Genomic DNA, 19,004 nt, shown 5'->3' on the forward strand with positions numbered 1-19,004 from the left:
CTGTCAGTAATCATCCATGACTGAGCTCTAACCACTATGTCATTGGGAGTCAGTTTAATAGTATAAAGAATTTTTTGTATTTGAGAAATATACAAGAAAAGTGAATGAAGACTATTTTAAAAGCAGAAATTAGAAGATTATGAGTCAGACAAATGAGTAGTTGCAGGTAGCAAAATTTCATTGACAATTTTATGCACCCATTATCTAATAATAAGTAGTGACTCGATGATACATGAAGTTGATGTTATGGATGGATTGTTACATGGTAACAATAATTATCACACAAATAATTGCTTGAAAATTATTAATGTTGTTGATATTGATTGTAATTTAAATCAACAAAAATTACAAAAGACTTTTAATTAAATATGTATTATTATGCACATGTATTATGTAATCATGTGATAATAATAACAAAATTTTTTAACAAAAAAATGTTATAAATACAATATATATCTCATATTCATAAGTTGAAGCCATGAAATATTTGTGAAACTGAAGATTTCATATATGCATGATGTATATGTACCCTTCAGTTTCCAACAACATTTATGAGGAAAAACAAAGGCATAGCTTATAAAGTTTTATCCTAAAATGAATTCAAATGTGTACTTTTACCACTTTAGAGTATTCACTCAAGAGTCTGTGGGTTTTACTTAAACCCCAATGAATTCACATATTACCTGTAGTAGTGTGCAGTTTTTGTGTTTGTTGAAGCCAGCTTTCACACTGCTGCCATCGATCACTTTCAGTTTCAGCACTGCCTGGTAGCATTTCATAACCTATACTCAGTAACCCTATAAGACCTGGGCTATGGGATTACAAAACATCCTGTGCTGTCCTTTCAGCTACTTTAAAGCCTTAACATCTTCCAAAAAGTTTCAAGACAACAGATGAAAGCTTTCACACAGTGTACTTTCACAAGAAACTCTTTGATTCAGCAATCTACAGTGTAACACAGGAAATGGTCTGCAATCTCAACAACTGTTTTTTTTGGTCAAAAGCAAACAATGAGTAGACGACCTCACAGCAGTTTAACTCCACTGAGTATAAACTCACTTTTACTCCTTTGGTTTGAGTTGTTCAAGTCCAGATTTACTGTATTTTGAGATAAAAATAATCAATCATGCCCAGCTTTTTCTCATTATGAGACTGAAAGCATGGCCTTATCTCTTCTACAATGGTTTATCACCATTTTGATACTTTATGAGTACAGAGCTGCATGGGAACTAGGACAAACAACTTTACATGTACATGTACACTACACAATTATATTCCAATATGGTAAGAGGTCTGTGATAATTAATAAGTATGCACTTGATGTCAATAAAAGACTATGATGGTGACTACGAAAACATCATAAATCAAATGTACCAAACAATATAATTTTCTTGCACATGTAAATTTTACAAAAAATGTATTCAGATATATACTTGCATGAATGTGCATTTGCTAAAAACACTGGTACCCTGACTACATCATCATTCTATCAAGTTGTATTTTTCAAAATGTAAATGCTATGACAAAACATCTAGATACTATATATATTGTATGCTGGGCAACTATTGTCCTAAATATATGTTCTTATTAACTACAATCACTGATATTACCATGGCACAAAAAGTGGGAATAAAATGGTCACAGTGTCATTTTTCTATTAAAGTTAATAGTAAGATGAAAATGTCCTCTATCAACCTATGTGTACTATAAACAGATGACTACACCATGTCACACAAGCTCAATATACGAAATTCATTGGGAGGGGGTCTGGTGTCAATGCGATGGCTGAACTTCATTTTCACGCTTCTAACCAAATATCGAAAACTTTCAGGTCTTCAATGATAACAGGTTCTGTAGTTAGTACTGGCATGTTGATTAAAATTTATTTCTAATGTGATATACAGTGCTGGGTTTCCAGCAGTATTTTTATGTGTTTACAATCATGTTTTTTACATTGCATCAATTATAGTGGTGTGACCACCACAACTTTTATCAAGGTTTACATCATATATAAACATGTCAATGTTGCACTTGTGAACGTTCATGTACATGTAGGGAGAGCAGTTTTTGTCCTAAACGACTGAAGTTGTGCGATCATCCCTAACATTAGACACTAGAATCACTGACAGTGTTTATTATCTCATAGTAAGTCATTTATCTAAGTTAACAGCAGAATGTCATAAAATGTATGTCATCCATACACTCATCCCCTACTTGAGGGCAGAACAATTATCTGTTATATGGAGTGTTGCCATAACAATGACCATTAATGCAAATATCACTTCAGAAATATCAATTCGTCATCTTTATTTTAAACCCTAATTGCATTTTGTTATCTACAGCCAGGTTTCCATTATATTCTGTTCATATATTGGATAATTATAGCTGGAAAGAAATATTTCATGGCAATAATTTATCATTTTATATACAAAGTATTTCATGTATATCCATATACATTCACATGTATTATAGATACATACGTGTAAATACCCATGTAGTGTGTAATACATTACTTTTAATAATGCAATTTGTACACAACTTCTCACTATTACTATTAGGTACTTTATGTTATCATGTGTACAAGAAAATATGCTATGTACCACCCAACTATCTGAACACCCATTCCACCCTCCATATCAACACTTCATGCACTTACATGTACACATTATCTGTATTGATGACCATGTAATCTGAACATCTTTCCTAAATTTGACAATGGCTGTTGAACACACCCTCCATATCAAATACATTTACATATACACATAATGTAGTTGTAGTTTGTGTCTATCTTAAATAGTAAACGAAAACATCAGGTTGCTGCTGTAGTAAACCAAGTTTATCTGTTAATTCTATATCCTGATATACTAATATTACACAAGCTGATGTACATATATCTGGTATGATACTAAATATAATACTCATACATGTATCTTGTTTTTGCTGATAAAAACTTATCAAGCACTGGATGTCTGAAACAAGCAGCTATAATTATAAAGACACCATATATCACATATTCAGAGTATATTGGTGGCATTCTAAGACTTACTGGTATCACTCCCCCATGCTATATTGTACAAAGACGTATGGCTTTCATTCTGTACACCACATAACTGACATAACTCTCATTAAATTGGCAGAACAGACAGCACGTGCAACTAGATACCGACTAAAACATTTTATGATATACTAAACATGATAAAAGACAACTTAGTCTCTCTTCAAATAAACCAGGAATAATTGAACCATTATCAAAATCTTCCTAATCATCCTCAAAAAAGGCTTGAAAAAATAAATTTAAACATGGAAGACTTTACACTTATGGACTGGTTCGGGTATACAGTGTAGAGATTGATTTCTAAAACATTGTACAACAAACAAACATTACACAGACTCTACCTTCCAGCTAGATGTGGGAAAGAAAGATAAGCTTACTTCTGACCAGTATTTTGGACTCTGAGATTTCTTGTCAACTTCAAGATGTTTGGGTAAATTGAGAAAGGAACCTACCTACATTTTACGGACATTAGCAAATCATATCTTGTACCAAGTCAAGTGTCATGTGATTAAATTCACCTGTGTACCCCCTGTACATGTATATAGCCTAGACACTTGAATTATCTGGCAAGACTTGCCATTGACAGTTCTGGTGAACACTACATCATATTGTCAAGTCTCTGGGCTTCCCTGTATTGAGTTCAAACATATTTATTGGCACCACATAACTTTAGTCACATGTCTAAACTCAACATACAGGACGAGCATTGTAGCATGATGTAGTCAATCTCTCTGTACTCATCTTCATAGATACAAGTATACTAATCATACAACTTCTATACATAGACTTCAAGGTCATTTGTAAGATAAAATGATGATCTGTAAGTTGTGAGATAGTGCACCAATTATTTTACAACACTGCTGATTGAATACTTCATCTTACCTTTGTCTTCAGGGACAGAAAAACAGGAGGACATGATGGAAAGTCTGAAATTTCACAATATGTGTCCACTTCAGGAGTGATGATGTTAAGTCTGGAATAATGCTTGTAGTCTGTAACTTAGCGATGATTAAACTTTCAAGTACTCTTGTTTTCTACAAACACAGTACTACCACGTGAAAGTATGGTGACTGGTTGTTTAGATGTGTCTATCTACAGTATACTGTATACAGACACCATCAGATACAGCCTAGCTACAGATCATAATTGAACATTATTAACCCTATATAGCTACAGTTGAAATAACAAGATCGAATTGCCTTCTTGCATGTAGACTAACACTTTCTATGTTAAAACTTTGTGGTTGGGATATTCCATTGCGAGACAGGTAAGATTCGTGGGAAACATTGATTCAAAAATATGATATTGCTGTTTAACAGGCATCTAAAATTTTCCTCATTCTGCCTATTCATAATTTTGAAACTACTATCTTATCGTTTGGTTTGTTACACTGAGGATAGAAACATCATTATAGTATTATTACTAACATTTATAATACTGTGTCAAACATCCACCCTACACAAAGTGGACTCACCCAAAGTAATCCCCTTCAACTGCCTCCACAGCAGAAACAAAAGTCACTTTGAGTTTACACTGAATGAGAGCCATGTGAGATTGATGTGAAATTTTCGATACACCAACAGCTACATAAAAGTCTAGTGTCTAAGTTGAAATATTACACCTGAGTATGTGTGGGAACATGGTGCAAGACTGATAGCATTTTTGTTTGCAGTGACTTGGTTGACAACTTATGGTAAGTCATCTTAGTTTATTTCATGGAATTTATGGTAGAATTGTACTTTCAAACTTTCTATTATTTTCAGTGTCTTCATTTTTTGTGTGTATATATTATATTATGTTCCAAATCCAAATTTTAACTGTGTTTTGTATTCTCCTACCACTAGATAGAATTGAAGTATTTTGAAATGTTGATACAAGTGTATTGTATGGTGTGTGGTCATTGTAACATAAGACAGATATTCAATACTGATACTCCTGGTCTCCATATTTCATTCTTTTATTAATTAGTAATATTTTAAGCATATCAAAATTAAAAACAAATTAAAAACACAGGATATGCCGGACAAAACACAATTTTACATTATGTTCTCCTCAACATTTTGAGTACCTTTCATCCTTTAATCATTGAGTGTCATCAAATCTGAAAAAAGTAAATGCGAGAACAGTACTTACTAAAAAAACTTCAGAACTATGTTTCCATTTATAAGGCTCACTGAAACTATAATATTCACTATCCTGGAAGTCTGGAATCCATGCACAAATCATAATCAGTCATTTACCTTTCTTATGTAGTGTGGGAATATCTACATAATGTAATCGGATAGCATGGATTCCAGACTGGCTAAATTTATACATAACATGGTGGTAAATCATAACCACTTCTTTCCGTTTATTTCTTCAACAATAAATAATGCCTGGAGTGAATGCAAGCAAGAATGACATGCTAGTACTATTACTTATAATATACTTTACAACTCAAAAGTACATTATCAATATTATACTTGGAGCACAAACCAAGAAACTGAAATCTATACGTTGCTGAAACTGATAGACACAAAGCATGTATTGGATTTCATTTCACTCAATTTACAAATTGTACTTTACTCAACACCATCCACGTACTTCAGGTTTAAAACTTTGTGTAAACTGGTCATAAGAAAGAATGTTGATGACTTGGCTTGACTGCTTTCCATTGAGGGGGGTTAAGGGTTTCTTGGGTTTAGATGGAAGAACAATCTTTGCAGTTTATATACAAAATTGATTTATTTATATCTAGGGTTTACTGACTGGTTCTTGGCAGTTACAGCAGTTCAAAGGACAGAACTATTTCATTTCATTACATGCAAGACTTCAGTTTTACCCGTTGGCTATGGCTAACTGTGATATCCAGATGTGTAACTCTGTATTGTATAAACACAAAGAAGAGTCTGTACAAGGGTAATACTGTGAATGTGTGACAACGGTCTTCTATAGTCATGTTATTAGTTTTTACTTTAGGGTATTATAACAGTTTGCTTACAAAATAAAACCTAAATGATTCTAATAATTCACCCTTAAAAACTAGGATATTTAGCTTTGTAAGCAGCATATGTCTAAACATTCTCGCAAACTAGAGCTGATGTTTCTCCTGCAATACTGTGAAATAACTTCTCGATGGTACATCTTGGACGGTGTCGTAAAAGAGGCTGTGGTTTACGACATTGATGTCTAAATCATAAATAGCCAGGATTCTCATGTCCTTTTCACACAAAAGATTTTCTCCACTATCTTGTCTACCATTTCAAAATGTCAATCTTTACAATATTTTACTTACATTTTTTATGGTACACAATGCTACAGTTATTTGGAAGGGAACATACATAAATCACTTAAGTTTAAGTGGTTCACTTACACCATCTTGTGAACCATCTTTACTTTACAGAGGAGGCTGGGGTTTGATCTAGTCTCGTTCCTGACAACCGTGTTCTGATTTACACTATGCCATCTTAACATATTCAAATAATGTGTGAAGTTCACATAGTGTATTAATCAGAACACAGTCATCAGAAAATAGACTAGGTTTGAACTAACCAAACACATTACATGTAACTACGTTTTTTTGTACAATTACATGTATATGTTATAATAATATGCTAGGGCCAAATCCTGACACAGCCTCTGAGATTGTGCAGTCAAATTTTTTACAAATATTTTAGTAGGCATATACATCATTACATGTACATCCAAATTGTCATACTGAGATGCAACTGTGAACACTATTATTGACTATTTGAAAGTAGCAAGGGCTGTAACAAGTGTAGATAAAAGAGAGAACCCAGCACCATAGGTAGTGGAGGACAGAACTTCATTATCTATGCTGCGTAAGTAATGAACTGATGACTAACAATATAGTTTGAAAGTCATGGAAGGAAACTATCATGTTATTTTTCAATTATTAAAATACAAATCACATGCTTTCAAAAGGTCTATTTATGGTGTATGACAAAAGTTCAATAGGTTTGAATGATCAGAAGTATGCATTTATTCATGCAAGTTTTAGTTAAGCCAAGTAGTACTGGTAGTACATAGAATGATACAACAAGACCAGAAGTACCTGTAAAATTTTACGATGGATTAAAAAACACCTCCATGTAGTATCAAGTGAAAATGTCATTTTCTTTTCATGTAGAATATGTGCCAGATTTTTCTTGATTTCAGTGTACAGTATCTTTGTTAGTATGTTTGATGATAGTCTTGCTGCTAGACGTTCGGGCTTTCTTTCGATGCTATAAGTTACTATAAGCGAACGAAGTTCGCATGTGAGGGCCTGCCCGAACAGTCTAGCGAATGTCATTTTCAGACCGGACATTCCATTGAGATTACGATAAGCGGTGGGTTGGGCCATATATGCATATATATACTTTAATATATTCAATCTCTGCATGCAGGTGTTGACAAACACATTTATGTCATTACTATGTCTTATCAGTTTATGGTAATTGTGTTTGATGAGTGTGTAGACATTGTCATTCACACATTTTAGTTAACGCATTGGTGGTTATTTTTACAAGCCCCTCCTTAAGATGAATATGCATGAAAATTTAGCTATTGTCCTCTGTTTGTGCTTGTCGCTAATACGGTTCTCTGATTGGCAGTTATTTATATCCTGATGACATTCGCTAGACCTCGGATGTTCCATCCTCGATAGCGTTGTTCGGCTGTGTGTCGTATTTTATCGGAAGAACATCCGAGTGCTAGCTGATAGACTAGTTTGATGATAGTCCCTAGCTACAAATGTAGACATGGATCCTACAGTTATCTGTGTATACTGACCTCTCTACCTAATCGGGGATTCTTTTCATATCACTAAGGTCACTTCTAATATAAACCAATGCTGAGGTAGTAAAAGTCAAAGGTTCAAGAATAATTGACCAGGGTTTATTTGCTGCTACCATAAACTGTTTACATTATCTGATAAACTAGTGATTGGTTATTTTCATTTATTTAGGTTGGGGGCACTCTTTATGTATCACTTCATAGCCACTGTCAAGTGATTGAGGGCGCTATTCAGTAATCACTTCAACAGTTAGAGCAGTTTGCACAACTTCAAACTTAGAATAACTTTCTTCAATGAAATTCACACTGAATAAATGTGTGTAATTACTTGAAAGGCATTTCCAGTCTTTAAAAGAATTTTTTGAATGACACGTGTGTGAAATATTAATATGAAAATCATAAACATGCCAGTGTACATTTTTTGAACCCTGACCGCAGTAGTAAGAGGCAACCCTAATCCTGCCATAGCTATTACTTTGTACATGAACTTGACCTGAATAAGGTTTAACCACTCAGCCACTGACAACCCATAATGGGCAATATTCTATGTCCTATACTATACTTATCATTATGACAAATAAATACCAATTAACAATCAAGTACATCTAAGTAACCATACAAGTAGTAAGTACGGTAACTCCCAGAAATAAACACTTACATGTCAGTGTTTGTATAGAGTCTGTCTTCACAGGTGAATGTTTAAACTTATTATAACAGTACTACGTATAAAATTGATATTTTGCTTTATTCGTAACAGTTGGAAAATCTCTCATTTCCCTTCCAATTTTTGCTACCTGAATGAGAATTTTACCACCTAGGCAATTTCTCGGTCAACACCATGGCTTCTGTTTTACACACTACACATACATTATCATAGATGTGCATGACAGCAAGTCAACCTTTTCAATCCATTTTGACCCTCTTTTGAGGTAAAAATGCGAAACTAGAGGTAGCTGAAATATTGTATACATCGTATTAGTGCACTGAATAGTAATATAAAATGTAATAAGAGTTTACCTAGTACAGGCCCTGGTCATTTTTTTCTTGACAATATATGTTAACCTGTCCTAAAATGTCTATGGGGAAAACACTAGACATCGCAGCAGATTTGCTGCTCTCATACATCTGGTATTAAAATGAAAGAATTCACAAACAGAATGTTGAGGGCGCACTTCATATCTTTTCTGTAAGCCATATTGCAGAAAACCTTGGACTGACCATATATACATTTGTAGGATATATGAGTATTTAATATATTTGTAAATTAGTAAAACAAATTAGTTGAATTAAGCAAACATGAGAAAATACACTAAGAATTTATAAATAATTCTTGGAAATCATCTATTAATGTATTTCTTACAAAATGAGCATACTGGTGACCCAAGTCTTATGAGCACACTGGTGACCCAAGTCTACATGTACATGCATGGGCTTGTTTTGACCCTACAATTAAGTTATCGAACTCTATGGAAATATGATCATTTCATAAATTAAATACATCGTTTATATTTCTATGATGGCAAACAAAACATGCCTGTTTTACTATTGTATAAATATGCTAACAATGAAACTACAGTCTTGACTGTTTTAAATTTATTACAACACCATCTGTTTTCTTGACATACTTGGAATGAAAAGATGCCACTGTGGTATTTCATTCTTTCTAAATTAGCCATCAGCAGACACCATGGTCGGTGGATGGCTTGTTTGTGTGTGTGGGTGGGTGGGGCAACAGTGTGACCTCTAAGCCAACTTGACGTGCCACTGACACATTAAATATCTAGTGACAGCACCAAAATTTGGTGTTCCCTAACTCTTACTATGTGGCGACTCAAAAAGAAATGTCAGTTTTTTTAATTTTGACTTACAACAACAAAATTTGGCTATCAATAGAGGGCACACTGCTGGGCAAGGACATTTGGTGGTCATTAATCATGTCTTTCATCAGTTGTATTTTGATTATGTATGCCCTTACATGTAACTTGTAAGTAGATTACTCTTCACAGACCCTAAGTTCACCTTTTACCACACCATAAGCTTACTACTGAGTATTTGTCATTTTGCCTTGGTAAGTACACACCAGTACTGTGATTTACTACTAGGATAACATGTAAATTTCAACCTTACTAGTTCTATTATCTATGAGTTCAATGGTACCATGTGAAATATGACATTTATTTTTGTGTATTGTCTATGTCACTGTTCTCGTCTGGAAATGAGGAACTACTGTATATTTGTTTACAATGGAATAAGCTGTATATGAAAAGGTTAGCATACAATCCAGATTACTGTTTTTGTATAAAGCCTCCTTGCTCAGCTAATCTTATCACTTTGTACAATGCAATGCATATAATCATGATGTAGAAATAATGTTACTTTTCATAATAATGCTTCTCTTTATATACACTGTAGTGCTTTCCCACACTGTGTTCTAAGTGCTTTGCGATTACAGTATTACCCTGGCATGGGCCTATAATGGTACATATAATTGGGGGGGGGGGGGGGGCACAAGTGTGGTTCAAATCTTGCCCAAGGACTTTAGTCATTCAGAAACAAATGGCAGAGGCTTCAAACTGCAACCTGCAACCTGCAGAGTCAAAGCCCGAAACTCAAGCCATTTTTATCACCTCGACAGACAGACAAGAAACCAGCATTAGACAAGACATGCATTAAGGGATCATTATGACTTTCTTATAACACACTATTTTGTGGCCATGGAGATAGCTTACACTGAATTTTACTGATATTGTAGTATCTCAACAATATTTGGAAGTAGTTTGTGAATCAAAAAAATATTTTTGGCACACACACATGCAAACATACAAGTATCATCTATTTAATGTCACATGTATACACGCCTACGTTTTAAAAAATATAATTCATTCTCAATTCTGCGACATGCTGAGATTTCAAACTTTGCAGAAACTTGTTGTTTGCACTGTTTATACATACAGTAGCTTACCTTTAGTAGTAGGGCTTCATGACATGCTTTCAATTGTAAGTAATTGAGAACCAAACAAAGAATGTAAAGACTTCCATTGGTCCCTGTTTGATACTTTGTATAGGAAACAATACAAGGTCAAGTCTACATATCAAGTTTGTAGATTCATGTACAGAGAACAAAGGCAGTATTGTACTACATACATATGTATGTATGTACATTTGGATAATTTGATCTCTAAGATTCAGCATCATGTACTGAAATATTGCTTTACATCATTACACATCCAAGTAGAATCATGTACTCTTTAAGTGTACTGAGATGTGTTTAGCCTTGACATACCACAGAATTCATGTCATGGGCTCACAGTAACATATACCAATGAGACATCAATCCCTAGACTGGTAAGGGGTAATATTTTATAATGAACACAGCATAGGGCACCCAAGAAGATCTTAAATTCAAACAGCTGCAGCCTTCACTTGCCTAATGAGTATGGGTGCTGATGATGGCTTAGGTCTTGTCTCTTATAAGTTATAATCACAAAGCACTTCAAATACAAACTACACAGTTCAACATCATGTGTAGGCTACCATGCCAGGTCAAGTATGAACATGTGTTATAGAAAGGTTTTCTGGCTATAATATATGGTGACAGGAATGTAATCCGGTTGTCTTTTAGTGCAGGATGGTCAATCCTTGGGAATCAGCAAGCTTTGGGGCTTGTCTCTTACAATCACAAAACACTTCAAATATAAACTACACAGTTCAGGATCACTTGCAGAGTAAAACCAGGTCAAATGTACACATGTATCAATCACAAAGAGGTACAAAAATGTATCCTGGCTACATGTATAACAACAGTGACAGGAATTAATCCAAGTGGCTTTTGGGAAGGATAGAGAATACAGGTCAATCGTTTGGGAAACATGCAGGGATTTACCCTGTATCTGTAAGTAATAGGAGTATCTTTAAACAGACCAATGTATTGCAAACACAGCTCTAGGATTCTACTCCCTAAATACTCTATATCAAGGACTAGAACCAATAAATCTATGTCACATCGAATGCCACACATATAATACACAACAGTGTATGCATAGGTATGTATATACATTATAATCAATGCTACCAACTACATGTATACTGATATGGAGGTACAGAAAAATGCCGCTGACACTTTCAGTTACAATTAACTCACATTAACCCATACTGAAAGGATTTCCTGTAAAGTATTAAAGTACTTGATAGAAGTTTCACATGTAGTCTGTTATCAGTTCATTTCAGATTCCTTTTAGAATTCAGACACACTTGTAATTTATATCAAGACAATCCCACACATATCATCAATTCATGATTATCCAAACAAAAGCACCCAGCGACAACACTGTCATGTACTCAAAGAAACTTTCAGAGGGTTAAAATTTCAATTCTGAGGAGTGAAACGTGATGGAAATCACATTAACACTGAGAGGGTCAAGGTGGTAATATCCCTGTCATTTTTATGGCGATCTCACTTTTTCATCATTTTATTACTGGAAACAAACACTAACTTTTTAAAAGTTGATGACTGAAGTTTTACACAGGATGGAGTAGGAGGCTGATAAGCCAGACCAATAAATCACACAATGTTACAATAAACACAATTATACACTTGGATATACATCATCTGATAACAGTTAACTGTTTACTCTTTATCACAGCATGTTGGGTTGAAAAATGAGAAACTTCTAGTATCCATCTAGAAAGTTCTCTGACTTGATAAGCTGGGAGTATTTTAGATGCAAAACTTTAAACTGAAAGTTTTTTCTCATCTTTTGGAATTAGGAATTATAAAATCCATGCCAAGCTTTCAGTTCAACCATACATGTATCATGTATAGGCAATCTTTCATTTGTCCTGCAAAGTTCAAGTTGTAAATTAAAATGCCTTTTGTACTTCTTTTGTTCCTGATACTTCACTTCATTATGCAAATTATGTATTTGCATAATTAATCACAGTGTATTAGATTGCCGTAAGTATACCATGATTTAGATGGTCAAGTGATCATTCACAAATATTTCACCAAAATAATGGCATATTACAGAGTTGCTGACCAAAGGGAACAAAGACAGCACAGATAGTTCCATTTCTTTACACTTAGGAGACCCGAAAAAGTCATTTTTACCAACCCTGCATCTAAAATATAGTTATAACAATTGACATATCTGACTTAGAAGAGACCTGACGTACACTGGATTAGGCACTATGGGAAATTAACAACAGTATGAACTTCTTTTTGTTTTCACAACTTGACTCATTATCATGTGACCATTGCTTCAATTCAAGATGTGTGAAGCTCCTAACATTATTACCCATGATGCCTCTCCCTAGTGTACAATAAACCTCTTTGAACAGCAAAATCAGACAATTTTTATAACTATTATCGAGAGGTCATACGATGCAGGGGTAGTACAAAATGACTTTTCAGAGTTCCAGAAGTATAAGAAAATGAAGCCAAGATATTCTCAGCCTCAAGATTGTGCCCATTTACATACTGGATAGATATACACATCATCCAATACATAAGATAGGAAACAATGTACATGTAGTGAGTGGTGTAATACTTCAAAGCTTCAAGGCATACAATTTAGACACAGCAAAGTGAATGATGGATACCAGACTCAACAGAGATTGACTTCTGTAAAAGAGCAAATGTGTGTTCTTTGAGTTATGGGTTGTAGATGGTTGGGTGAGGGTTGGCTGTCCCTTTAAACTATCAATCAATACTTAGTGCTATTCATCAAGTGCTATTCAAACTTTCTTGATATCTCATGTTGTCTGGTATTCTAACTCTACTATAAAATGGACAGTGAAAATAAAATTTGTCTGAAAGGAATCGTCTAGCTCAGCCTTGACTTCTCATTATCTTTTCATTATATTGTGCAACTATTTCCAGGAGATTACCTACTTCCTCATTAACAGTAATGCATACCCTACACCATACAAGTTCACAACTTCAAATACCTTCACCGACCAATGTATATTTAGTGATAATTCATTTCAAAGGTATGGTCTTTCAGATTGGTTGGAAAATCTATATGTATGACCTACATGTATATTAGCTCAGTTCCCACCTGAATCAAACTGAAACTGATTCAAATGGAATTGATTCAGTTATTCACAATGGATTTGAACTTCTTCAATTTTGTTTTTGCATCAGTCTTGAACAGTGATTTACTTTGAATTGGTTTGAAACTACCCCAGATATGGTTTTAGAGAACCAAGGATACTCCTGACAATTCAACTAAATCGGTTCAAACTGATTAAGTACCTGTAGGGACAAACAAACTAATTTAGATTCCATTTTGAACTGACTCCAAATTCCACACAGTGACATGGCTAATGTTAATTTCATTTCATTTCACACAATGGTTTAAATCACAGTTTGTCCGACACAGTAGTTGAATACCAATCACAGACTGTTACATAGACCACACAATTACAGTAAGGTCAAAAGACAGCTTTAATTTCAAAACTTCATTACCATCTCCATAGAAACTATTACATACTCCAGGGCATTTCTGACTTTCAGCTAAACTTGAAAGACCAAAGACCAAAGACCAAAACTACTTACTGCAATCTCATTTCAGATTGACAAGTATGTTAATCCATGAAAGAAGCATGGTGTTGGTATGTCTCTGTATAGCCCACAGACTATGTAATAATGTGACTCAATATACTGGCTTGACAATGGCCCACAGACTGTCAGACTAAATATACTGGCTTGACAGTATAAGCCAGACCAGGGGACTGGGCCAGACTTGGCTATCTGACTTGACATACTGGTGTGACAGTATACAGAGACTTGGCTATCTAACTTGACATACTGACTTGATAGTATAGTCCAGAGAGTTGGCTAGCTGATGACATACTGGCTTGACAGTATAGCCCAGAGACTTGGCTGGCTATCTTACTTGACCTACTGGTTTGACAGTATAGCCCATAGACTTGACTATCCGACTTGACATACTGGTTTGACAGTATAGCCAAGAGACTTGGCTATCTGACTTGACATACTGGTTTGACAGTAAAGTCCACAGACACTGAAATGACAACTTTCAATTTCATTTAGTTAACTATTATTTTACATTTGTACACATTAAATTGTTTTATACATCTAGCATCACTCTACTGTCATGCCATACATAGAACATTTAACTTGGGATGAAACATAGACAGACAGCCACATTATCAATACCATTGACTTTTAATGTAACATTTCCTTTTAACCCTACAGATATTTAGAAGATTTCAAGAATGGTTCACTGCACATGTATATACAGAGAAGACTTGTTACTAACGTATCTAGGCAATACGGTGTGTCACACTTTCAGTGACTACATTCATTGGACATTTTGATATTCACCAGGCAAGTACCAGCACTAAGCGTTGGTCTTTTACTTAGAAGGAAACCACTCTTTGAAACTTGTGGTAATGTGAGAGAAACAGAATTGTAAAAGCCAGACATACGATTTCCTGTCTGTGACAATTTCCTTCACATCCTAAACTACTCAGTTCTAGTTGCTAATGTACAGGAATCCAATGCAACAAAAGACAGTATCAAGGCATGAGATGAAATACCATTGTACATACATGTACATTCATACAATGTACATACTTTCAACATTATTTGTTATTGGTAATGTAATTATACATGTAAACTCAGTACTACTAGTCCCTTTAATTTTTATTAGTGGGTTTGTGATAAACTGGTAAATAATGCTAGTATTGATTTTTTTTACTTCCAAGAGGCCCAAGGAATGGAACTTTACAATACCTTACTTGTCCTACAAAGATGAATGAAAGTACACAGCATACTAAATTAGTATTTATTTGAAACAAAGTTTGAGGAATCTGATTGACTTCTGCAAGTCTATTAGTTTTATACACATTGATGGTTCTATAAGTGGGTTCAGGGTATTCTATCCTGGTATACTTGTACACTCCATTGGAAGCAAGAGTGGGTTCTTTGAGCTGTCTAGCTATGGAATCCCTTTACTGTATTTAGACTATGCAATATCAGAAAAGAGAAAGAGAAAGTCTAATGCTGCTAAAAGGTGAGCACACATACAGTTCAAGTTTAAATCAAGGCTATATAGCTTGTGTTGTTATAACTACCCAATCATTGACAAATAAATTCCTCTTCATGCATTCAAACTTCTTTACTGCATTCCATAAATGCCTGTCCAAAAAGAATTCAATGACCTTGGCTAATTCAATTTCAAGTGAGTCTGTGTCAGAACTCTTGATTTTGTAGCAAAAACAGCATATGAATTTGTGAGGGTTTTATGTTTTAATGTCCTTGTAATACTTTTGCTATTCCAGATTTTAAACTTGAAGAATTAGACTTCTTCCTATAGCTAAAGAAGTTTCATATTTCTCATGTTGCTTGGATCACCTACCTACTGTAAAAACGTACATTGGATTTCTGAGCAGCAAGATACATTTAATTTAATACAGCAAAGTTGGAGAAAAAAGAAAGAGTTGCTAGGTTATAGGGTTTTAATGAAAGATTGTTTGCACATTTGTTTTCATTGTTTACATAATAAATGTATACAACAAAGTGTACTCTGTTACTGCAATGTGGTCATATTGGGCATTATTTTACTACGGTAAAGGTACTGTTCTGCATTCTTCACTGGAAAACCTGTAAATATATAGGACATTGGAATGGCTCTAGTGTTTTGGAATATAGGTTAATCTACAGATAGGAGAGGTCACCAATGGCTTGCTGAAGTGTCTACTTTGAGTGTTGACATTACATGATAAACTATGCCTAGCTGGACTTCACCATCTGGTGGGAACTCTCTCAAGTGGAAAGAATAAACTTGGGCACTTATCCTGATAGTACAAGACATCACACATCCACATCATTTTTTTTCTCCAAAATTTGTCCAAATAATGACTAAATGCTGTACAGATATTCAATACGTAGACTTAATTCTGGTAGATAAGTGTTGAATAGTGTAAATTTTAACCATGATTACAAATATAAGTTAACTTAATTTTTGATCAATTATATATTTATTTTCAATAAAAGCTAAAATATCACTTTTGTTGTGCGTGCAAATTATTTGTTTACTTTTATATAGGTCATACAACACAAGTCCTCATTCAACTTCCTGTCTGCATGCCATATCCTTAAATGTCTGTGTCTGTCTAAAGATGGTATGCTGTGGAAATGACATATTTGAGATGTTTATTTTTTGTATATTATTATTAGAAATTTCTCCCCTCCCAACATAAGTATTGTGTGATAAGAATGTATAAACAAGCCATGTAGAAAGAAGACTTTATGTTCAGTAGTGGACACAACAGATGTCATTGCTATCAAGGCATGAAAACAATCAAATATTTTGTTTCACTATGTGTCTATACATTTTATACAAACCAAATATATTGCAGATGAAATTATCTTTCCTGTCACACAGAGGGAGGCAAAATATGTTGTTGGCAGCTGTACAAATTGTAGAAATGGAGAACAGTTTGAGAAAAGTGCATTGATTGTAATGTGTACACATTTTGAACAACATCACATTTTCAAGACAAACACTTTCATGTCCTCAAAAATATATCATGTACCGGTATATAGCTTCCATGTCACATATTTTGATGTAGCTTATATGTTGTCTTTTTGTCCGTTTTCCAAAAAAAATTATGTATCATCAGATTCAGAGTCAAATTACCATATTTCATATAAATTATTATTATTATAAAGAACTTGGAACTTGGCGTCTCAGAAAGTCCAGTGTGAGAATACACTGCACTGACTTGCAAATTTCTGATGTAATAGTTGATACACGGTAGTCAATAAAACTCTCCAGTGGTAATGTTGGCTTCTACTCTTACGGAAATACGCACGGCTACTACTCGAACCACCCACCTTTAATCGGTTACAGCTGAGAGGGTGGCTATACTGCAAATTTTAACAAAACTGTCAACCATTAGTGGAAGAGGGTGGGGGTGGGGGTGTTAGAAAGTTGTACACAACACAATAACTCCGCCCTTTCGATTTCACTTCTTTTGTAGTGGTTTCATGATCATGGTACCAACAAGCTTATAAGTTCTATCTAAAGGCTTACACAACTCTGTGTAAAACACCTTTCATGTGATCTGTCGATTACCGGTTATGATTTAGTTATAACGCATGTCGCATCGTCTACACCAGTTGACTTTTGACATAACAACACACAGCCATCACCACGTACCATCGGGCGAGTCTCAACTTACACGATCGACAGGTCAGACTTGTTCGACCTACCTTCGTCTGCCCCCTGACGGAGGCACGATGGCACCCAGCCAGGCATCTTCCCAGCTACGCCAGTACTGCGAGTTTTGGTCTAGAGTCCTGCCTTTCTTGTGAATCTGCAAAAATCCTTCGGCATGGAAAGTTCGCTAGACTACACACTTCGTAAAGTTTACAACCAGAAGTCTCTCGACCTCGTTTTCATTGTTGAAACACTTTTCGTTGATTGGTGTACAATGTCATGTGACTGGAATCCCCATATTTCTCTGTACTTCTGTGAGTCGGAGATGCCGGTTCGAAAGTTTTATGAAAAAAGATAGAGGTAGATAGATATCGTTTCTTTTATGCAATGAAAATTGTATGCACACAGTCAGTAGTTATCACAACATTCAAATCACATCGTACCCACGAATCCTCTTTTGTTTATGCAGCGATCCGAGAACTTATCGAGAAGGACGCTCCATGTGACCACCGCATCTTATGCTTTTGTTTTTGCACACTTTCTTCTGCGAGTCGACACAAGCAGACGTACATAAATATATACACTGTATTACTGGTACTACAAGAATTATGTACAGCTGAAGAGAGAAAACTAGCAGGCCCCAGGGAAAGAAGAAGTTTTATATCACCACAAAATCAATCTGTCAGTTCATCAATATCAAACAAAAATAAGTTTTATTTCACCACAAAAATAGTCATTCAATTGATCAATCACCAACCAACCAACCAACCAACCAACCAACCAACCAACCAACCAATCAATCAATCAATCAATCAATCAATCAATCAATCAATCAATCAATCAATCAATCAATCAATCAATCAATCAATCAATCAATCAATCAATCAATCAATCAATCAATCAATCAATCAATCAATCAATCAATTACATGCTTGCTGTCCCTGTGCATAAAAGTGAATTTAATACATAGCCACGGTATTACT

The 19,004-nt window shown here is 34.7% G+C and overlaps 1 protein-coding gene across 1 annotated transcript in view; it reads right to left on the bottom strand.

The window, feature by feature from the left end:
• The window catches only part of LOC144450145 (glutamate receptor-interacting protein 1-like), a 40,214-nt gene extending 22,006 nt beyond the window's left edge, over positions 1-18,208 (bottom strand). The window contains exon 1 of the mRNA XM_078140751.1: positions 18,075-18,208. Coding sequence (XP_077996877.1) covers positions 18,075-18,120 — 46 coding nt within the window. The 5' untranslated portion in view covers positions 18,121-18,208. The remainder of the gene's footprint in view (positions 1-18,074) is intronic.
• Between the last annotated feature and the right edge of the window lie 796 nt (positions 18,209-19,004).

The sequence above is a fragment of the Glandiceps talaboti genome, chromosome 1, assembly GCF_964340395.1.
Source record: "Glandiceps talaboti chromosome 1, keGlaTala1.1, whole genome shotgun sequence".
In the NCBI taxonomy this organism is placed as follows: domain Eukaryota; kingdom Metazoa; phylum Hemichordata; class Enteropneusta; family Spengelidae; genus Glandiceps; species Glandiceps talaboti.